At 53.0% G+C, this 23,033-nt stretch overlaps 1 protein-coding gene across 13 annotated transcripts in view; it reads right to left on the reverse strand.

The window, feature by feature from the left end:
* Positions 1–23,033, reverse strand: part of OSBP2 (oxysterol binding protein 2) — a 181,056-nt gene that overhangs the window by 3,001 nt on the left and 155,022 nt on the right. For all 13 annotated transcript variants that reach the window (XM_070276204.1, XM_070276203.1, XM_023646840.2 and 10 more), the window contains 9 exons: positions 15,223–15,415; positions 14,430–14,547; positions 12,665–12,716; positions 12,245–12,391; positions 10,861–11,106; positions 8,021–8,141; positions 7,632–7,735; positions 7,465–7,560; positions 7,201–7,385 (listed from right to left, as the gene is read on the reverse strand). In XM_070276204.1, the coding sequence (XP_070132305.1) occupies positions 7,201–7,385; positions 7,465–7,560; positions 7,632–7,735; positions 8,021–8,141; positions 10,861–11,106; positions 12,245–12,391; positions 12,665–12,716; positions 14,430–14,547; positions 15,223–15,415 (1,262 nt within the window). The remainder of the gene's footprint in view (positions 1–7,200; positions 7,386–7,464; positions 7,561–7,631; positions 7,736–8,020; positions 8,142–10,860; positions 11,107–12,244; positions 12,392–12,664; positions 12,717–14,429; positions 14,548–15,222; positions 15,416–23,033) is intronic.

Raw genomic sequence — 23,033 nt, forward strand, 5'->3', positions numbered from 1 at the left:
TAAGCTCGTCTGCTGAACTGAACCTTTATCATCACGTCCCTTTAACCCTTTAACCTCTAGTCAGACTTTTTGTGTTAAAGTCTCTCCTGCAGTATTAACATCACCACAGCAGCTTTTGTGGAGCATTTCTATGGACATATCTCCTTCCACCCTTTCACTCCAGTCTTTGTTGTCTTAGACAGCGCTCTTGTAAACCACTTACACGTAATATTGACAACTTGTCTGCAATCTGGCGCCTATAATGGGGGCACCCAATGCAATGACTGCTATGTTGGCTTGAAAGCTACTGTCTTGTGTTCTCTTTTTGGCCTGCTCCTTTTTTGGACCTGAGGTGCACAGTTTTGGATTCCTCATAATCCTTGGCACAGGACATCCTCTCTTGATAGGTCCTTGCATGGTCTGCTTTTATTAATGCACACTTGCCACCCGGAACAGAAGGTAGAATCTCGACAAACCTATGTCCAACCGAATGGAAGACTCACCAATCCAGCCCCTCCTCAAGTAGCCATTGGCAAGGCTCTGGGTTCATCAGCCCCTTGCTTTCCTTTTAACATAATTTTATTGCATCTTTAGTAATCTTCAGTGTGTGTGTGTGTATTCAATACACATATTTTACATACTTTTTTTTTGAGGAAAATTAGCCCTGAGCTAACATCTGCCACTCCTCCTCTTTTTTGCTGAGGAACACTGGCCCTGAGCTAACATCTGTGCCCATCTTCCTCTACTTTATATGTGGGATGCCTGCCATGGCTTGATAAGTGGTATGTAGGTCTGTACCTGGGATCCAAACCAGTGAACCTCAGGCCATCGAAGTGGAATGTGCAAACTTAACTGCTGCACTACCGGGCTGGTCCCTACATACTTGTTTTTAACTATATATAAAGAATATCATGATGTATGAAACCTTCTGGGACTTGGTTTTTTCTTTTTCTTTTGCTGAGGAAGATTAGCCCTGAGCTAACATCTGTGCCAATCTTCCTCTATATTTGGGTCACTGCCACAGCATGACTGACAAGTGGTATAGGTCCACACCCAGGATCTGAACCCATGAACCCAGGCTGCTGAAGCCGAGTGCACTGAACTCAACTACTAGGCCACAGGGCTGGCCCCGGGACTCACTTTTTTTAAATTTAATATTATATTGCTAAGATTTATCTATATTGTTGTATGTTGCTGTGGTTCATTTGTCCCAACTATTGAATAACATTGCCCCCTGTGAAAATACCACCATTATTCATCCAATAAATTTGGGTTGTTTCCTAGTTTTTGCTTTGGAGTAAACTTAGGCATGTTTCCTGTTATACATTTGCAGGAATTTGTCTTGAGCATAGACCTAGAAGTGGAACCGCTGGGCCACGGAGCCTGTGATGTTCTTCTTTAGGTGGCGGGGCCAAACTGCTTTCCAACATGGTAGCACTAGTTCACACTCCCACACGCGATGTGTAAGAGATGCTGCGGACCCACATCTTCTTCAACACTTGGTATCATCAGACTTTTTCAGTTTTTCAAATCAAATGAAGGTAAAATGGTATCTCGTGGTTTTGATTTGCATTTCTGATTATCAATGATGTTGATCATTTTCATATGATGACTGGCCATATATGCTTCTTCTGTGAAATTCTTGTTCAAGACTCTTGTACTTTTTCCATTGGATAGTTTGTTTTATTGACTGATTAGAAGTTTTGTATGCATTCTTTTTTTAATTGTGGTAAAATACTCTATGTATTCTTTCTTTTTTTCTTCTTCTTCTCCCAACTCCCCCCCCCCCCCCCCCAATACATAGTTGTATATTCTAGTTGTGAGCACCTCTGGTTGTGCTATATGAGACGCTGCCCCAGTATGGCCTGATGAGCGGTGCCATGTCTGTGCCCAGGATCTGAACTGGTGAAACCCTGGGCCGCCGAAGCAGAGCCCGTGAACTTAACCACTTGGCCATGGGGTTTCTTTGTCGGGTATAAGTATTCTGATTACCTTCTCCAAGTTTACATATTGTCTTCTCACTTTAGTTTTTTTTTTTGTTTTTTTTGAGGAAGATTAGCCCTGAGCTAACTGCTGCCAATCCTCCTCTTTTTGCTGAGGAAGACTGGCCCTGAGCTAACATCCATGCCCATCTTCCTCTACTTTATATGTGGGATGCCTACCACAGCATGGCTTGCCAAGGGGTGCCACATCCGCACCCGGGATCCGACCAGTGAACCACGGGCCGCTGAAGCAGAATGTGTGAACTTAACCACTGCGCCACTGGGCCGGCCCCTGCTCACTTTTAATGAGTAAAATTTCTTTCAATGAACAAAAGTATTTTAATATAGTTGAACACATCAGTGCTTTTTTGTGTCTTGTTTAAGATATATTTCCTTAAGGTCTGAAAGATATTCATCTATATTTTCTATGTAGAGTTTAACTTATTGTTTAAGAGCAAGTCAAACTTAATACTTATTATAAGACCTTTATGTGGAGTCAGTCTTTTTCCACATGGATAACTGTTTTCCCCAGATCCTTTTAGTGAACAATCGCATATTTCCACATGATCTGATATACCACCATTGTCATATATTGAAGATACATACACCCAAGGGCCTATTGTGGGCTTACTCTTCTTTGCCACGATAGCTTCAAAATAACTCCTGATATCTAGTAGGGGAAGTCCTCTTTTCTCTGTTCTTCAGAAATATCTTGGCCCTTTATTCTCTAATATAAATTTAACAATCTTAGTATCAAGTTCCATGAAAATCACGGTTGGGTTTTGCTTGATGGACTGACTCTGTAGATCACGACATCTTTATAATACTAAGTCTTTCTATCCAGGAACATTGTATCTTTCTCCATGAATTTAGCTCTTCTTTGATATCTCAGTAAAGTTTTCTAATTTTCTCTATAGAGGTCTTGAAATATAAGATTTATCACAAGCTCCTTGATGTTCTCTGATACAATAATTGATATCTTCTCTTAAGTTATATTTTCTAGCTGTTTGCTTTTAGTGTGTAGAAATACAACTGACTTTTTGCATATTAATCTTATACTGAGGCACCTAAAATGCTTTTTCTGAATCTATTGAGAAGAGATTTGTTAATGTGATCAATTAATTTATGGATTTTCTAATATAAAGTTATTCTTGAATATCCAGGATAAACTCAACATGATTGAAGAATGATACTTTTTTATGCACTGTTGGGTTGGATTTTGTGGTATCTTGTTGTGGAATTTTGCTTCTGTATTCATGAATGGAATAGGGTAGAACTTTTATTTTCCGACTATTGTTTTAGCCTAGTTAGGTATCAGGATTATCCTGGCCTTGAAGTACTAAGAGAGGAGAGTATTTCTTCTTCTTCTGTGGTCTGGGAGATTTTATATAAAATTAGGATAATATATTTCTTGAACATTTGGAGAATTCACTTATAAAATTATCTGGGCTTTATGTTTTCCTTGTGGAAATTTTTAAACTACTGCTTCAGTTTATTTAATTATTATAGGACTATTCATGCTTTTTATCTCTTCTAGACTCAGTTCTTATAAGTTATATTTTTCTAAGAATTTGTCCTTCCTATCTGAATTTTAATATCTCTTTATACTTTATATGTCATATGAAATTCTTTTCAATAATATTTATTTCTATATTCTCTCTTGATCAGTCTTGCCAATAGTTTCCTGTCAGTTTTTTTTCCTCAAAAAATCAACTTTCAGCTTCTTAACCTTCTTTATTTTACTTTTTTCTATTTTATTAATCTCTGGTCTTATTTTTAAAGTATATTTTCTTCTTTCTTTGGGTTTATATGTTAAACTTGCTCTGATTTCTTAGAAGGGAAACTCAGAAAAGAAAAAGCCTCAAACTTAATGAGCTTATCTACCTATTTAAGGCAATACATTTCCTTTGAGGCATTGCCTTTGTTACATCCAGTCAGTTTTTTTCCTCCTCCCCAAAGGCCCCCAGTGCATAGTTGGATATTCTCGTTGTAGGTCCTTCTGGTGGAGCAATGTGACGATGCCTCAGCGTGGCCTGATGAGTGGTGCCAGGTCTGCGCCCAGAATCTCAACTGGCGAAACCCTGGGGCGCCAAAGTGGAGTGTGCGAACCCAACCACTGGGCCACAGGGCTGGCCCCTGTCCAGTCAGTTTTGATACCTTTCCATTATCATTCAGTTCTAGGTATTTTTACTTTTCTATTCTAATTTATTATTTCACCCATGAGTTATTTAGCAACTTAAAATTTTTTCCAAATATCTGGGGACTTTTTGTCATCTTGTTCATAACTTCTAACTGTCTTATCCTAGACTGCAGTCTGTATGCTACCCTCTGTAAATCTGCTGAGGCTTTCTTTAGGGTTGAGTACACAACTGATTTTACATGCATTCCATGTATCCTTGAGTAAAAGTATGTTCTCTGATTGTTGCCACCATAAGTATGGGTGTAGCCTGCATGGTTTTCGTCTCCTTCATATCCTTGCTGTGCCCCCCGTCCCCCTCTTTGACCTATCATTAAGTGAGAGGGGGGTACTGAAATCTCTCAGTTTCCCACTATGCTGATAGATTTGTCAATCCCTCTCTTTACTATCAATATGTGCTTTGTATATTTTGAGGCTGTTTCATTATGTGCATAATGTTTGAAACTATTATAGCTTCTGGAAGAAGAGAACCATCTCTAATAAAAACGTCTGTTTTACCTGATACTAATATAGCCATTACAGCTTGTTTGGTTGGTATTTTCATGATGTGTCTTTTTCTTTTTTTTTAAAAGATTTTGTTTTTTTCCTTTTTCTCCCCAAAGCCCCCCGGTACATAGTTGGATATTCTTCGTTGTGGGTCCTTGTAGTTGTGGTATGGGGGACGCTGTCTCAGCGTGGTCCAATGAGCAGTGCCATGTCCGCACCCAGGATTCGAACCAACGAAACACTGGGCCGCCTGCAGCGGAGCATGCGAACTTAACCACTCGGCCACGGGGCCAGCCCCCTCATGATATGTCTTTTACTTCCAACCTTGGCACATCTTTGTTTTGGATCTCTCTTAGAAGGTGCATGTATCTGGATTTTAACAAATCCAATCAGTCAGTATTTTGCTTTTTAGCTGGTGAGTTTCATGTATTTATACTTATTATGTGGACCTATATCTGCTGTGTTAATTTACTGTTTTAATTTGTTCTACTTTTTCTACTTAATCTTTTCCTATTATTTTTAAAATCCTATATCTGTCTCTTCCCTCTAATAAGAACTAGCATTCCTTCACATCCCTCGGTGTCCTTCTCTGCTTCCCTAAAACCCATCATGTTAACATTATCTGCACTTTTAATTCTGGGTTATTATGGGAATATTTTCTCTTTTCCTTTGTTCTTAGTAATTGTTAAAAAAAAACAATACCAACTTTTACTTCATGTATCTATTGCAGCACCTTCTGGATTTTTTTCTCCCTCTTTTAAAGTACTACTATGTCCAATACCATTTTCATTGTGGGTTTTGTGTGCCAAACCTTCTGAGGCTGTATGCACGAGGACATTTTTTTATCATGCCCTCATATTTGAATGATAGCTTGGCTGGATATAAAATATTACCTCTAATTTCATTTTCATCGTTACTTTGAAAATATTACTTCAGTGTTGTCTGTTGAAATATGTGACATCAATCTGATTCTTCATCCTTGACTGAAATCTTCTTTCACTCCTCTCTGACAACCATTAGAATTTTCTCTTTGGTATTCTTAATTTCCACTATAGCATGGTCTGGGCGAACCATTTTCTTTATCTCTTGCCTTTGGCAGTCTGCAGGCCCTTTCAATCTGAGGTTTTTCATCTCTTTATTTTTATTCTGGGAAATTTATCTCCATTATTTCTTTAACTATTTCTCTCTCCTCTCCATTTTTCTTTCTTTCCTTTCCTTTTGGGATTCCAATTAAACATATTATTTTAGTGGTTACTCTAGGAACACAATACACATACATGATACAGTCCAAAGTTAATGTGCATCTTGACCCTCCTCTTGGGTAGCATGAGGGCCTTCGAGACATTTCCATACATTTATCCCTCTTCTGACTTACGTGATCGTGCAGCTGTATTTTAGCTTTATGTTTAGATTTTAAACCCCCCAAGTAAAAATTATTCTTGTTTATTCAATGCTCTTTTAGGTTCACAGAAGTTTTTGTTCTTCATTCATTTGTACATGTCAGATCTTCCATCTTGGATCAGTTTCCTTCTACTGGAAGTATATCCTTCAGTGCAGGTCTGCTTGTGGCAAAATGTGTTTATTTGTCTGAAAATGTCTGTGTCAACTTCACTCTGTAAAGACGTTCCCCCTGGGTGGATAATTCTAGGCCGGCAGTCAGTCTTCCCACACGTGGGAGAGCTCGTGTGACTGTCTTCAAGCTCCCGTCATTGCTGAGGAGGAGGCAGCTGGCAGTCTGCTGTTCCAGGGAAAGCCATGTCTTTGTAAAATCTGGCTGCTTAATATTTTCTCTTTGATTTCGTTTCAACAGTTTCACTGTATAGATTTAGGCGTGGGAAATCCTCTGCTGTATTCTCTTCAGATATGGTGTCTTTCCTTCTGGACTCTGACTAGAAGCAGGCTAGAGCCCGCTTCAAACTTGACGTGAGCACGGATACCCGGGGACCTCGCCGAGATCCTGCACTATCACTGGCCGCCGGCTGCCGGCGACGCTGCTCCGGGACTCACTCTGGGTCACTAGGTGGGAAGCCTTCTCCCGCCAGCTTCTCGTCTTTTCCAGGTTTTGTCTCTTTATCTGCAGTTTTTGATTACTTCTTCTGATCTACATTCAGTTGATGGATTATCTCTATGAAAGCTTCCCAGGGAGTTCTCAATTTCAGTTGTTTGATTTTCCCTTTGTAGAATTTTCTATTTCTCTCTCTTTGAAATCTGCTGTGCTACTTTTTATACTTTTTTGTTTCTATTTCATGTTTGGTGGTTGTTCCTGGGACCGTGCAGGGACTCTGTCCAATCAGCCTGTTTAAAGTCTCTGCATAGGACTTGCTACCACCTGATAACGTCCCCTTATTTACAGCTGGCTGCCTGGCTTCCACAGTGGGATGTCAGCCACATAACACTGTTCTCTGCCCACATGTGGACTAAACCCTCCTCACAAACTGCTGTGCCTGCCACTTGCTTCTTGTCTGGCCGGGCAGGGCCCCCTGCCTATCCACTGTCCACTTGCCTCCTTCTCTCCCTCTCCCTGCCTGCTCTCCGCCCGCCCCACAGCCCACTCACGGCAGTGGGTACTTCTTCCACAGCAGCTTGGCTGGCAGCGTCTGGTACACTGTCTTCTGCTTCCCATCGGAGCTGGGGCTGCTGGGGCTGCTTTGCACGATCTTGGCGCACTCCATCTGTTCATCCCACGAGCCTGACAGCACATATTGGGCCTTGCCCTGGCTGTCACTCACCACTCCTGACACCTGTGGACATTGGTAGGACTAGCGTAGGCACACGCCCAGCAACAGGCCCCTCGAGGCTCTGAGAGGTGGCCTTGCTTACCTTCCGGTGTACCTCTTTGGAGAAGTAGCTATAGGGCAAGAACTTCAGCTGGCACTGGTCCTTGGTCTTATGGTTCACAATCTCAATGTCCCCTGTCTAGGGAGGGAGAGGGGTGGTCAGTGGCCAATCCCTGGGTCATATGCCCCGTCCCTGAGGGCGCCCCTGACCTGGTCGATCCAGAGCTTGCCCACGATGATGTTATGCACCGTCGAAGTGCTCTTCCTCCACACGTAGTGATTCCCACTGGCCTGGAATTCTAAGTGGATGGCACCTGGAGGCCAGATAAAGGGTCAGAGGTCATGGCCTGCCATGCTGGGCCCCAGCCAGTCTGCCCACAGGCCTAGGGTCCTGAGAACGGGACCCTGGTTTTCACGCAGACTGAGGGCAGGGCACAGGCCAGGGAGGTGGCCCGGAAGCCTGTGGGGGAGAGGGGAGCAGGCCTGCAGGGAGACTAACGTCACTCCTGGAGGCCCCAAGCTGGCTTCCGGATTGGCAAAACCCTCTGCCTCCTCCAGAATGTCTTTCTACCCTGGGAGGGCTCAAGGCCCCAACTCACCTAGTGGCATGATGGAGAGGTATTTCCCCCGGAACTTGCTGGAGATGGTGATCTCCTGCCAGAGGCTCCAGCCGTGCTTGGAGAACACGTGGTGCGCAGCTGATGGTGGGTGGTGGCTCACCTGAGAGCAGACCCACAGGACATAAGTGTCTGCTGGACATGGGCGCAGGCCTGCCTCCCAACCAGCTGGGGGCAGAGCCTACCCCGTGCCAGTATGCCTGGCTCCATGGCCTTAGGAGCAGCCCTGGCTGCTCCTCTGGGGGTCCCAGACTCAAGGCAAGTCCACAGGAAGGGCAGTGCTCTGAGCAGAAGAGCAAGGGCACGGCAGTGGGAGCAACCTGGGCAGTGGTCCTGGGCCAGCCGCAGCCTGCTGTGGGCATAAGCCGAGGGCCGGGGCATCTCTGCACCTGGCTCTCAGCCTCTGAAATGGGGATGATGACAGCGTGTGCCTGAAGGATGTACCAGTGACAGGCTGCACTGAGGACTAACAAAGTGAGGGTGTTATTCTCCACCGAGGGCTTCCGTGCCCAATTTCTAGTTAACCTCCCCACATGCCTGCCAAGGGGCGTGTTACTGAGCCATGTTACACGGAGGAGGCCCAGACTGGGGAAGCCATCTTAACCGAAGGGCAGGGTTGGGAGTCCAGATCAATGTCGGACCTGGATGGCGGTGTAGCAAGCTCTGCGCACCCACGCCGGGGCCTCCAGTGCCTCTGCGCCTTCCTCTCGCAGCACTGGGCATCCCTGACTGCTGTCTCACCTGCCAGGACACTGCCCGCCTACCTCCTCAGCTTTCCTTGTCTGTTCTTCCTTATTTCCACTGCTCCTTTGGTTGCAGGGTCCTAGGGCTCAGCTTCTCCCCAGCCTCCTCACTCCCTAGGGCACCTCGTCACCATCTCATGGCCTCGTTCAGCCCCCTGCCCCAGCTTCTCCCCTGAACTCCAGGCGTGCACTCCAGCTGCCCACTGACCACTTCTACTCGGACGGCTTCTCAGACTGACCAGAGCTCCTGATGCCCCGCCTGCATCTCTTCTTGTCTCCCATCTCTGTCAGTGGCACTCCCTCTTGCTTCTTACATTTCAGAAGCACAGGCCAAACCCGCCAATGGCTCCTGTACAATGCTGGGTGAGCTGTCCTGAACCTACCCGTCACCTATGGCCAGGGCCCCCACATGCCCACTGGAGCCTCCCCGCCTCCGGCAAACTTAGGGATGTGACCCTCAGGGGCTGGCCCTGGACTCTGTGCCATGGCTTCCTTCCCAGGTAGATGATCCAGTCTTTCCAGCTGCTCACACCAAATGCTTTGGAGTCATCCCTGGCCCCTCTTTCTCATGTTCCTCATCTAATCCTTAGCAAATCCTGTCTGTTCTTCCTTCCAAATGCATTGGGAGCCCACCCCTTCCCCCACCCCCACACTGGATGGGTGCAAAGGCCTCCACCTGCCTCCTTGCTCCACCCTCAGGTCCTGTGCTCCATTCTCCCGACTACAGCCAGAGGGATCCCCATAAAACAAGTCAGGGTGCCAAGCCCCTCTGCCCTGCCCTGACGGCCTCCCACGCAGAGTCTGCCAGCTGCCCTAGCTGCCCACCCCGGTTCCTCTCCGGCCTTGGCTCCTCCTTTCTCCCTCACTGTCTGCATCACTTCTTGACCAACCACCTTCTAAAAGAGCCAGAACCATCGGACATATACAGTATAGTATCTGCCCCCACCACCCTGTGAGGACAGGCACCCCATCTGCTCACTTCCCAGCTAGCTGTACCCACAATGCCTGAACAGCACCTGGCACATTGTGTGCACTTGATCAGCTCTGTTGAACGAAGAAATTCATTCACTCATAATTCAAGCCAAGAACCCTGGGGTCATCCTTGACACCCTCCTCCGCCTCCCTCCCTCTCACTCTCTCCCCTAACATCCAGAACATCAGCAAACCCATTGGTTCTACCTTCTAAACATGCCTGTGCTCTGACCTTCCACCTCTCCCTGGTCCAACCACCATAGCTGCCTCCTCTGGGTCCACACAGCAGACAGAGCACACCCTTTAAACTAGCCACCACATCTGTGAACTGTCTGCTTTCTGAGCTCAACCCCAGGGCCCAGAGCAGCGCCTGGCACACACACCCTAGAAGCTCTATCCTGGCACGTTTGTGCGGCACCCTCCTGGGTCCGCCCAGCACCCGGTGAGGCACCAACAGAATTGCCTCTCATCAGACAAGGCCCCCAAGGCTCAGGGTTGAGAAGCCGCTGCTGAGGCTCGCAGCCCCTGGGGCTCAGTTTTGGCTCTGCCCTACTGGGGCAGAGAATAAGTGTCAGACACAGAGTGTCAGTTTGGGGAAGGCGTGGAGAGGATGGAGGTGAGCCACCCCGTGCCCCAGGTGTGCTGATCCCTGGAGCTCCTCACACTCCAGCCCTCTGCTGGGACTGACCAGGGCCCCGCATGCGCAGACTCCTCCCCGTCTCCTGCCTCCCGGCTCAGTCGTGACCCGATGGTACGGCCCACCTGGACTCCCTGACAGTGTCCTGCCAATGTCCCTCCATCTCTGCTCCACGGTTCCTTGCTTGGAGACGAGTCCTCCCCTTCCCTGCACACTGTCCTCAGAAACGGACAGAGACTCGACTCTCTCCTCTCCAAGCTCTCCTCCTACGGCGGCCCTCACCGTCTCCGGGAGGCCTGCTGGGAAAGCGTGTCCCTGGACCTGCCCTTGCCACAGGATGCCCAGCTGCCTGACTGGACCTCGGCTTGGTGACCCCCTGGCATGTCAAGGTCAGAGGCCGCATCCCATTCGTCTTGCTCTGACCCTGGGCCTGGCAGAAGCAGCTGGACCAGAGTGTGAGCGGGCCTCACCTGCTCACAGAGAGAGCGCAGGCCCATGTCATCGAGGCGGTCGAGCTCAAAGGTCTCCCCCAGCATGGGGTTGAAGGGCTTGGCGATGCGGTGCACGGTGGTGGAGTAGGAGGACACGGAGAAGGCGGCCACCAGGCACATCTGCTCCACCGAGCTGGTGCAGTGCACCGCCTTGTCCAGCAGGTGGTGGTACTCCAGGTCCTCCGTCAGCCGCTGGAGCATCGACAGGGGCTCGTTAAAGTTGACCTGTGGGCCGGCGGGTGGTGGTCAGGCTGGGCGTCTGTGCAGGCCGCCCACCTGCCAGGCCCAGCTGAGACTGCCGCTCCTGGTGCAGACCTGAGGTCACAAGCACCCTGCTTTACTCAGATGTTCGGGGGCATTGCTGCTCAGTGAGGTTCTTCTGCTGACCTTGTCTAAGATGCAGCTCCACTCGCTCGCCTCCCCAGCCCCTCCTGCCTCAGTTTTCTCTAGCCCTCACCACTTTGCGACCTGCTGTCTCTTGTACAGTGTCATTACGTTTCCTGTCAGTCTCCCCTCCTAGGACGTAAGCACCATGAAGGCCAGGGTTTCTGACTTGTTCAGCACTGAATCATAGGAATCAGTTGGTGAATGAGTGAATAAACGAATGAATGGATGGATGAAGTGGGTCTTCCTCATATTCTGAGCTATTATGCAAGTTTTCTCTCGAGAGCTCCTGGGGAGGGGCCCCCATCTCGGCCTCAGACAGGGCAGGGGCACTTGTCCCCTGTGATGCTGGGCTGTGACCCTGAGCCAGCCACAGGGTCTTCCCTGTGTTCTCTCATTTCACCCTCCAGACACTGTGAAGCGGGTGCTATTATTCTCCCCACTTTGCAGATGTGGACACAGAGGCCAGGGATGTGAAGGGACTCATTTTGGGTCACACAGCAAAACCAAGTCCGGCCTGGAACCTGCAAGCTCTTCCTCCATGGAGATGCCATCGTGGCCTGGTGGGACGGGGATAACAGTCCTGCCCTCTCCCGCCGTGTGACCTCACTGGGGTGGGCACCAGGAACAGCTTCCGGCACAGAGGAGGGCCTGCCTGTGTGCACACACAGCCCCATGAAGTCGGGACAGCCGGGACGTTGTGAGGCCCTGTCAGATGCAGAGCTGCCCTGGGGGCCCCCACACCTCTGATCAACACAGAGCCCCTCTCAGGCTCCGTCCCTCAGAGCCTGAGACCTCTGCTCTTGGGGGGCCTTCAGCAATGCCGATGAACATGATTCAGTAATTCGTGAATGCTGCTCAGGTGTCATGAGAATGACACCCTGGGCGGCTTGTACTTCACACAGGCCATTACTTCTCATTCGCACCCAGGAAAACAGCCCCTCGGGACCCACTGAGGCTGCCCTGCCGAGCCCCCTACCGGCATGGGGATCTTGGAGAGCTCCCGGCCAATGCAGTTCTTCATGATGCTCCAGAGATTAAGGCTGTAGTTGGGCTTGTCAGGGATGCGGACACGCCTCTTGACTTTTGGGGGGCCCTTGGGCACAAGTGAGGTGTTGTCTAGCACCTGGTGGAGAAGGAGAGTGTGTCTGTCAGTGGAGTCCAGAGCGCCCCCTCGGCCCTCCAGACCTTGCCCTCACCTCTGACGCAGCAGAGTCTGGGGACCCAGCAGGCCACTGGCACATTGCTGGTGGGAGGGGCAGCCTGACTCTGCCTGAACTGTCAGATGAAGGCAGACCAGGGACCCAAAGGCACCAGGGCGCAAAGCTCGCCCTGGGGGCCTTGAGCTCAAGCTGGCCTCCCCTCTCAGCCACCCTCAGGGTGGTCCCCCCTCACTCACATTGTCTGTTGAGGTCCACTCCACAGAGCCTGTGGTCCCACCCTCAGCTTTTCTGCAGGAAACACAAAAGGGGAGGCAAGTTATTTACAAATCCTGAGGCCTCCTCAGGACCTGGCCACCTTCTATCCAGACCCCTCAGTGAGGTTAGAGGGCAGCCCACCCCAAGGCTGCTCCTCTAAAGGGCTGTCTCCAATTCAGGACACTCAAGTAGGGCTGAGGGACCGAGGGCAGTGATGTGGAGAGGCTCTTACCCACTGCTGCCCTGTGGCAGCAGGTGCTCAGCAAAAGCCTCACCTGAGGTCCCTCCACACAGACCCTCTGGGGTACTGGCTGCCCCAGGACCCAGATGAGGCTGAGGAGGCAGGGACCTCCTCTGGGAGAGCCTCCTGGAGCACCTTGGAGCTCCTGTGTCCTCACTGTCTGCTGGTCTGACTCCCACACTAGACCAGAAGGGGTTCCAGAAGGGCAGGAAGTGGGTTGGATGAATACCTGTGGTAGAGATGGTGAGCCAAAGCAGCAGGGGCTCTGAGGGAGCCCCAAGGAAGGGTGACCTGGGTCGGGTAGGGTGCGGGACGGGCTCTCGGTAGTCAGGGCCTCGGGATGGGAAGGATTCACCAGGGTCATTGTGGGGAAGGGGGACAGGGCGCTGCAGACAAGGGGACACACAGGCAGAAGACATTGGCTCCAGGGGCCTGTGGAAGGCAGCGTGCAGTGCGGTGGGCAGCGGGACAGACATGGGGAGAGAGGCCACGGGGGCACTTGCAGTTCCTCATCCAAGATGGCCTGAGCGCCCCGCCTGAGGCACACGCGCGTGGGTCAGCACGGGCGGCCTTGTGACTCTGACATGCCTCGTGGGCGAAGGCGGCAGTGGGCGGCGAAGGCTGTGGTCAGTTAGGTCGCTGTTCCCCAGGCTCGGAGCAGCAGCTCCTCCTCAGGGAATGGCAGGGGCCCCAGACAACTGTGCAGCTCAATGGCCCCCTCTGTGTCCCCCAATGCTGCCATACTCGCCAACCCTTCTATTGTTAGGACTTTAAGCAATTTGATGAGAATAAAAGACCCCACTGAGGACAGGACTCCCAATTATATTAAATCTATATTCAAGCCCCGGCACGCTGCCCTCTGATCACAGCCCGGCATGGGTGGAGCCCAGCCCGCCCACCTGTCCCACGCTCTTCCCTCAGCACATGTTGTGCACCAGCATGGTCCACACCCACAGGCACTTCCTCAGGGTCCCAGAGAGTCTGACAACATGACTCTCAGTTCTGGTCAATGTCCTGGTCACTACTGTGTGATCTAATGTGTGTTTAGAAACATCCTGAAAGAGCAGGCAGTTATGAAAAATGAAACAAAGGCTTGGAAATAGAAAATAAAAGAGACTTCCGGCATCTCTTGTCTGTTCTGGAATGCTGACATGGTGGGGGGAGTGGTCGGGACCCTGTGCAGCTCTGAGGCAGGAATGAGCAAGCCCCAGCCTTCTGGGCCTCAGCCCTTGGGCCCCAGTCACTCTTCCCCTCCACCCCCCTCTGGAACTGGATCCAGCCAATCCCCTGTTCTCCATCTCCATTTAAAATTAAATCCTGATACAAACTCTATTTGGGCATTTTTTATTTAAGGAAGAAGAGAACCAAGCTAAGCAAAAATGCCATCTGGAGCAAGATTTAAAGAAAACCCCAAGTACAGAGAAGAGCAGATGGAGCATGAGAAGAACAAGGCAGGGATGGAGAGAGTTCCTTCCAGAGCGGCCAACCCCGCCCAGGGAACCCACCTGTCCTCCTTGGCCTCGGTGATCACCGTGATGAAGGACGTGGAGTCTTCCATGGCATCGAAGTACTCTGTATCTTCATCTTCCTCACTGTCCTCTCCTTTGGGAGTCAAAAAGCTTCCTAGAGAGACAAGCAAAGCTGCTGCCTCAGTTTGTGACTTCAAAAAACTGGCCTGCTTCAGGAAGTCCAGAGCCCAATGGCCGCCCCACCTTTGACCCTACTGCCCCCTCTGCAGGAACTCCCCACTTCAGTCACCTGGTCCAGATTGAGCTGGCTGTCACTGCCCTTGCTCCCTTTCTGGAACGCACTTTCCTTTCACTGCTCTGGCTCAGAGGCCTCCCTCCTTCTGGAAGCCTTCCCGGATCTCTCAACATGCTGGTCAGTCTATCTGCGACCCAGCTTCCCTTTCCGACGGACCCCCTTCTGAGGGGACCCATGATCCCTAACCCAAGGTTAGGTGGCCTGCCATCTGGCACCTGGGCAGCCCTGCCAAAGAGGGAACAGCTGGGCTCACTGAACTTTTCTTTTGAGGATTGGAACCTAGATACAGGGAGACTGTTGCCCGTCGGTGGTGGGCATGAGAAATACAAAGCCACAGGGGCAGGCCAGAGTTGGCCAAGACCAGCCCAAATGTGGGCACGTTAAGGGGTATGTGTACTGGGGGACTGTGTAAGCAGAGCCAGCTGGCAGAGGGGAGGCTGAGGGTGGAGTGGATGGAGCGCCAGTCAGATGGACAGAGGCTGAGCGGCCTGGAGCAAGGGACCCAGGCGGGCCTGGCAGCTCTGCCCGACTCACCTTCGCTGAAGCTCTTGGTGGGGTTGCTGGCCCGGCCAGGGGCGCTGCGGAAGGCCCGCTCGAGGCTGTTGTGCTGCTTGGCCAGCTGCTCGATGGTCTCCTCCAAGTGGATGCGCTGCTCTTGCTCATACTGCAGTGCACGCTGCCATTTTCGGCTGTGTGTCTCTGCTAGTTCCAGGAAGTCCCTGCAGGCCTAGGGAGCGAGGTGTGGCATGTGAGCATGGCACCCGGGACAGGGGCCTGTCTCCACACTCCACACCCTGCCTGCCACTTTCGGGGCAGTGAGGAAGGCCCTGGGGGGGGAGCTGTCTCTCCTACCCCCCACTTCCCTGGAGTCATCAGAAACACCTTTGCTGCCCCCTTTGGCTTCTGTGGGGACATGAGGACCCTGCTTTCTCACAGCCAGCCGAGGTACTAGCATCTGCCGTGGTCAGTGTCCCATAGTCAGGATGCCACTTGAGAGCACCAAACCTGGTGCTCTCATTGCTGGTGGACGCTGCCTCGCCAGCAGTTGCTGGGGCTGCTGAGTTTTCGTCACAACTGGGGCCCAACTCTGGGCTGCTGCATCCTCACTGTGGGCTGGACCTGAGGTTTGTCATGACCCCGTCCCTACTGGAACCCAAGGCACTTCTACCAGCTCAAGCCAGTCCCTGGCTTTGGCACAGAAGGAAGGAAAGCCACATCCTACTATATTGCCCGGCTCAGAGAGGTAAATGGTCTTGTCTGGCAGAGGAACTGGGACTAGAACTTTCCACCAAGCTACCTCAAAGTCTGTGTCACAAAACTCTGCTTTTAAGGTTCCCCCTTCAAACTTGTGGTCTACTATGACATCCAGATTCTTTTCAGCTTCCCAGGTCCATAGGTGGTTCCACCACACTCTTATGCAGCAGGGGTTGGTCGTTCTGCCCCTGTCATCACAGTGGAGAGGAGGGCCCAGGCCTCAGCTGTCCCTGGAGGGCAGCAAGGTCCAAGCAGGGACCTCTGGATTTGCCCTTTCTGGACTCTTTTAATGCAGTAGGAAGGGACACGTTTCTCCAGCCCAACCTGCATCGTTGGTCTCTGACTGCCACTCCCCAACACTCCCTCCCCACACTTTGTCTGACCCCACGTGTTAGAGACCTGCTTTCCTGGAGGGAGAGGCACACGGCCCCTCACCTGTGACTCAGGGACAACGCAGCACTATGTCATGGGGAACCAGGGAGGTGATGTGGAGAATCCTGGGAAGGAGCACTCAAGAGGCACCGTCGGGGGCCACCCCCGATGTTCATGCCTTCGCCTGCCCGCTAACTCCTCAGCCCTCTCGCCTCCACTGCATCTCATGTGGACAAAGTAGCTTCTCTAGCAACTGTGCCTGTTGCTCTTCATCCCACCGAATCCCCCAAACTCGGCAGCTGCTCCAGAACGTTTGCTGGATGAGTGAACGCTCTGCCGGGGGGTCGGTGTACTGGGCCTCCTCAGGAGAGCAGGGCTGGACCAGCACCTTGCAGAGGGGGTGAGCTCCTCATGGCTCTGCGTCAGGGCACTCGCCTGGGCTCGGCTGGCTCTCGCACCCCACAAGGAGAGTCAAGCCTTGGGGGCCAGCCTGCCCTAGTGGAAAGGGCCCCCAGCCTGGGACTTGAGAGGGCAGGCTGGTCAGCTGGCCCCAGGCACGTCACTCCTTTAACAAGCCCTCCTCTGGACGCCTTCCTGCCATCATCTCATCTCACCCCCCAGCACCCATGCAAGGCCTCCCCCACCCCCATGCTGAAGATGTGGAAATGGAGGCCCAAGGAAACCAGCAAAGCACAGTGGAAAAGGGCACATTATCAGGAGTGGGATGGCCTGGGATCCTGCACAAGCCACTCTAGCTCTCTGAGCCCTGTCCTGTCTGTGAGACGAACAGTAATGTCCAACAGACCCTGCACTCAAGGCCCCGTCTCAGCTCACTCAGCAAAATCCTTGAGGTAGGAGGAGTGGGATCATCCCCATTTGACAGATGAGCAAACTGAGGCTCAGTTCCCAGCAGCTCCCCAACAAGGCTTTGGGGAGGAGGTGTGTTCACTCCATCTCAGGTTCGGGGACCTCCCACCCTCCACAAAAAGGTCTGGGTGCTGGTGCCTGCCTGGCCATACCTGAGCCACTGTAACTCACTTCTCCAGAAGGGGGGCAGAGATTTACACTGACAGGTGTCCTGGCACAGGCTGGGGTGGGAGAGAGACCTCCTCGGGGAAGAAAAGCAATCTCCTTAGGCACCTAACAGGCTCTGGGGAGGGGAGATGCTGCATCCAGGGCAGCTGTGGGTCTGGCCTATTTTGAATTTGCTAATTATGGATCTGTAAGGCTCACTTGCTGGTGTGGAGCTGTGGTCACTGACTGCTAAGCCATTTGGGGACCCCCCTAATGTCGACCTGAGACTGCTCCCTGGCTTGTGACCTGGAGCCAAGCCTTCACTGCCCTAGGTCCTACAGTGGCCTCCAGCCTTGTCCTCAGTCCCTGCCCTCCTTCACTACTGCAGGCCTCAGGGTAGGACCCCTGACAGCAGACACAGCAACCACCCATCCCAGGGCCAGAGTAGACGGCACCTCTTTGCTGGGTCTGCACGAAAGGGTGTAAGAAGTGGTAGCGGTGGGGGAGCAGAGTATCCCTCTGGGTGCCTCAGGAACATTCCAGACCCTCACAGGAGTCCTGTGAGATGAGTGGCAGAGACCCCCCACCCCATTCCATGGTAGGTGAGACTGAGGCTCTGAGGTCACATGGGAGGAAGCAGTAGACCCAGACTCAGACCCCAGAGCTGGGTCTATGCTGAGCTGCTGCTCCTGAGAGAGCTGGGTCCCATGTCATTCTTGCTTTCCTGTAGCCTTAAGCCTGGCCCCAGCATCCAGTCAAGTTAGTCTCGGTTCCTGCCACCTGTTGGCTGACTGAAGAAGGGGTCTTAACACGGGGAGGACACTGGTCGACTCTGCCACTGGCCGACTCTGCCACTGGCCCAGGCAGCTCACAGGCCCTGCTGAGCTGGGTGCACAGCACACATCAGAAACTCCCCGAAGAGCCCTGGCACTGGCAGAGGGGGAGCACCCTCATCTCCCTGGGCAGGCGCTGGGCACCAGGCACACTGCTTCAGGGAAGCTCCTTGCCAGGTCCTCTTGTGCCCCCAAGACTGAGGGCCAGGAAGAAGCGGGTGCCCAGGTCAACAAGGGGTAGGCGGAGTGGGAACCTGGGTCTATCCGGCTGCAGAGTCATGCTCCCTCACCACAGAGCCAGCCTATGTCCATCTGAGGCATGGTCCCCTTGCCTGCCTGATGGGGGTGAGGGTGCAGAGGCCTGGGCTGTGCCTCGCATGGGGCCTTATTACAGGCGAGACACATCATGGATGTTTCATGGTTTTCTGGGCTCTGCCTGGTCTGGGTGCCCTGCCGGGTGGCCTGACAGACTGGCCTGGCAGCTGCACAAGGCCTCTTGCCTCTGCCCTTGCCCTCCCCCGGCACTGTTCCATCGGATCTGCCGCCATCACTCCCTGCCAACCCTCTACAGCTCCTGTAATCATCTCGCTGTCAATGAGTTTTAACATAGATGGGTGCTTTGCTTTCCTATAACTCACGGTATTTAAAACAAGACTTGTGAAAGAGTCAGAAACAACAGTATAAAAGAGTAGCCAAAGGTCATGGTAAATAATTCCCACAAACTCATGTCAGAGGGCTCCATAAGGCCTCTGGACTTCCTAACAGCAAAAAGAAAAAAAGAAAGATGATTATAGTATGAAAATGAATTATGCTCCCTACCTCTTACCCTTGAAGTTCATGAGCTCTAAATACTTTAAGAATGGCCATTTTCTCTTCCAAGGGCAAATGGAATGTTTGTTGTATTTCCTGGGACAGTTGACTGCCTCTCAGAGTCTTGGCCCAAATCCTCTCCAGCCTCATCCCTCCCCACGCCCTCACGTGTGGCCCACCAGGCACCGTGTCTGCCTCCCCTTCTTCGGCTCAATCCCGAACACATCTGCTCATTCTGATGCCGGCTCACCTCCCTCACGACACAAACCCACCGTGGGTCAGGGCTGTCTGGAGCATTCTCACAAGCACTGAGGGAACCGTTTCAATAGTGTGAGGAGGAATGGAGGCTCAGGGAGGCCAAGGGACTTGCCCAAGGCCACTAGGCGGTATGTGTAGGGCCCATGGACCCCACCTGCAAGTCTCCCAGGGCATGGGATCAGCACCATCACTGCTTTTATTTTGTAAATCACTGTCTGGGTGTCCCTTGAGGGCAGAGGCAGTGTGGGGTCCCGTGGCCTTCCTGGAGTGGAGCTGGGCTCCTGGAGATGCTCACTAGCAAGGATGTCAGGGAATAACCCTGTCTGAGCAACAGGACCCAGCCCGGCCTCAGCCATGCCTGCCTCCCAGCACTCGGGCCTGCAGCTGAAGACAGTGCTCACACAGCCAGGGCAGCTGGGTGATAACCGGGCTGTGTGTGACCTCTACTTTGCTGCCACTGCAGGATAGGCTAGTACGGAGCGGCAAGGGGATAGGAAGTCAAATCCCCGGGACAGCTGGGGCTTCGTTTGGGCCACATGTAGCTGGGCTGGGTACACAAAGATCAGGCCACTCTGTCTTCTGCCTGAAGAGGAGGGCAGGGTGGAGGTTGCTGTCCCCCAACATCGAGGGGCCCATGTAGCTGGACCAGGGCCTTTGCCACTGCCACTGGGAGGGTCATCTGCAGCAGATGAGCTGCCCCGGTCACCCTGTGGGCTGTTGTGAGCCCGTCTGCCCCCTCCATCCCCATGTGCCTACCTGGTGTCCATCCCCAACTCCAGGTGTTTCCTCTGATGCTGGCCTTCTCCAGGCTTCATCCTGGCCATGCCACAGAGAGGCAGGCGCTGGCCCCCCTGAAATGCTGAGCTGGGCTGTGAACTGTGTGCTCACTAAGCTGGATTAGGCCTGGGGCCCAGCGGAGGGGCCGGCTGGGGGCAGCTCCCCAGGGGCCCAGGGAGGGCCTGGCTGACCAAGGCCCTGAACACAGTCACACTTCCTCTGAGGCTCTGTCACAAGCCTCAGAGAGCTCGTGCCCAGCCCTAAGCAGGAGCAGCGCCCCTTGGGCCTCCCTCAAGCCCCCTACCCACACTATACTTGCTCCTAAATCACACAAGGGGCGGGAATGGGTGGAACAAGGAGCCCAGCATCTGGGCCCCTCACAGGCTCTTCCTTGCTGCCCACCCTGAGGCAGGCCCATAGCCTCCTGGGCTTTGGCATCCTCACAAGATGAACAGAGGGCTGAACCCCAGGACTCCTGCAGAGTCCCTAGTTCTGTCGCCTGTTGGAGTGATGGTCCTCAGGATGGGAACAGGGTTCCAGTCTCCCAGCCCTACCCCTTGCCCCCCAACCAGTGCTTTCAAGAGGGCCCCTGAGATGAAGAGGTGCAGGGTCCTGCGGGCAGTGCAGTTCTATCTCTGTGGGAGGGTGGGGAGCCTGTTAAGCCACCCCAAAACAGAGTGAGAACCAAAATGCCCAGGATGGAAAAGGTGGCCCCTCGCACTGGGGCTGGCCCTGCTCAGCAACAGGCTGGGGAGTCGGCAGGCCATGCCTGCCCACCGGGGACTCTCCCTTCCCAGAGGCTGGTGAAGGGGGCTGTGAGGGATGCCCACCCAGGGGAAACTGTGCTGAGGCCAAGCTGTGTGAGCTCCAAGGGGAACTGCTGCTGTCACCCTAACAGATGTCCCATGGGACAGACGCAGAATGTTTCAGAGCTGGAAATCTTTGCCCAGCTAACCAGGAGGGAGGAGGACAAACTCTAATCGCTTTTGCTGTTCCTAATCCTAATCCTGACAATGACCTTGCCGGTCCCCAAACATGGGTGGGTGAGCAGGGAGGGCATGGGGTCAGCCGGCCTGGGTCCCATGCCTGTCCTGTGTGTGGTCTGGGGAGCCTCTCAAGCTCTCAGGAGGGTCTGCAGAGCCAGGACCCCACTCGGGCCTGGCCTTCAGTGGCTGCTTGGAAACCTTCCCTCGTGTGGCACTCAGCCTGGGCTGCCTGGCACTGCAGAGCCAGCCCTTCCCAAACACTGAGGGGCTGGTCACGGCTTCTCCTTCATGTGACTCACATACTGCTTTGGGGAGACAGCTTTTCACTTCAATTCAAACTTTAAAATAGCCCTCTCCACATTCAAAATAGTTTACCCCTTGTGCATAGGAACCGGCACCATCTGGCCACCAGTTTGTCAACTGATTTTAGATAGTTCTGGAATCTATTTTTGTTCATCTCCCCAGGCCCCAAATGAGCAAGCTGTCAGGAGCAGAACAGTGGTCAGTTGGACAGGAACCTGCCCACAGGCCCCGGAAGGATGAGGGCGGGAAGCTCCAGGGCCCCTCACCACTGCTTCGCTCGGCACAAGGAGCCACACGTGATCTCCACAGGGGCTCAGAGAAGCCTCAGAGCGCTTCCAGAAGTCAACAGCTCCTTCTGCTCTGGGTCTTGATTTCTATGATGCCCCAAATCTGAGGCCTTGGCCAAGAACACTGTATCCGCATACCCACCCCACCTACCCCTATCTGGCCCTACTTGCCCCCAATCTGTCCCTACCTGTCCCCATGTGCCCCACCTGCCCCCACCTGTCCTCACCTGCCTGTACCTGCCCTCTCCCTGTGTCCCTCTCTGCTCCCCCACCATGCCTCCTCCCCCATCGTGTTCTGCTCTTGCAGCCCCCTTCAACTGGAGTTGGAGCCAAGTCCCTCCCTCTCTGGCTGGGCACCCCTCCTCCACAGCTTTCCTGTGTCCTTGCCATGAGGATCTGCACCCCATCTCCCTCAAACAGCTCTACTGCAGGCACCAAAGTGTGTCCCTCGTGGGCCACCACCTTCCTTGGTAAACTCAGGGGCCCAGAGTGCAGTGTCTGTTCCATCGGCCCTTTGAGGTGGGCCTGGTGGGCAACCACCCTCTGATGGCCAGGCCCTCTCCCGCTTTCTAACCCCACTGGGCACCTCGATTGTCTCTGGTCTCCTGTAGGGCTTACTTGCTGCCCAGCTCTGCTCACCCCATGGCTACACAAAACCTGTTCCTGGCGAAGGCCCTCCTGCATCCTGCCCGAACCCGTGGGGCTCACCTGTGGGCCCATGTCCAGCATGTGAGAACTGAGGGGGGTCAGACAGCAAGGGCGCCCCATCCTTCCAGTGGTTCAGCCCACACCCTGCAGTCCTTCCTGAGGGCCCCGCTCCCTCACCCCACAGCAGCTCTGCTGGCTTTACCCTCAACACTCAGCCACAGCACTGCTTCTCGCCAGCCAGCTCCTCTCCTCCAGTCCCAGCCACCATCCCTTCTTAGGTGACAACAGGGCCCTCCTAAAGGGGCTCCAAGCGCCTGGCCCTGCCTCACCCACAGCCCCTTCTCTAAGCAGCTGCAGGCTCTTGCTGAAATGCGGTTTGGACCATTTTCCGTGGCTGCGCGAGCCTCATTCAGAGTGGAAGGCGAAGTGCTCTCAGTGACAATACTCAAGGACCCCTGTGACCAGGCTCCTGACTCCCCCACGGCCCTGGCCTCCCGCTGCTCTTCTCCCCACCTCCCTGCAGGTACCTCGTCCCCTCCTTGCTCCAGCTGGTCTGTGCCCGTGACCTCTTGCCCCACCCAGCAGCCTGCTCCACTTCCTCTGAAGGTCTTTTCCCTCTGACATGCCCTATCATCTATGTGGTTATGCGTCCCCAGGAAGATGCAGGTTCCACGAGGTGCGCTTTATTTGCTGTTTGCCCAGGGCCTTGCTGGATCACGGAGGGATCATGGAGGGCCTCCTGTGCCTCAGTGTCCAGTGGCAGCTGCACACCACTCTGCTGCAAAGTGCTCAGTGGCTGTGAG

The sequence above is a fragment of the Equus caballus genome, chromosome 8 (genome assembly GCF_041296265.1).
Source record: "Equus caballus isolate H_3958 breed thoroughbred chromosome 8, TB-T2T, whole genome shotgun sequence".
Taxonomy (NCBI): Eukaryota; Metazoa; Chordata; class Mammalia; order Perissodactyla; family Equidae; genus Equus; species Equus caballus.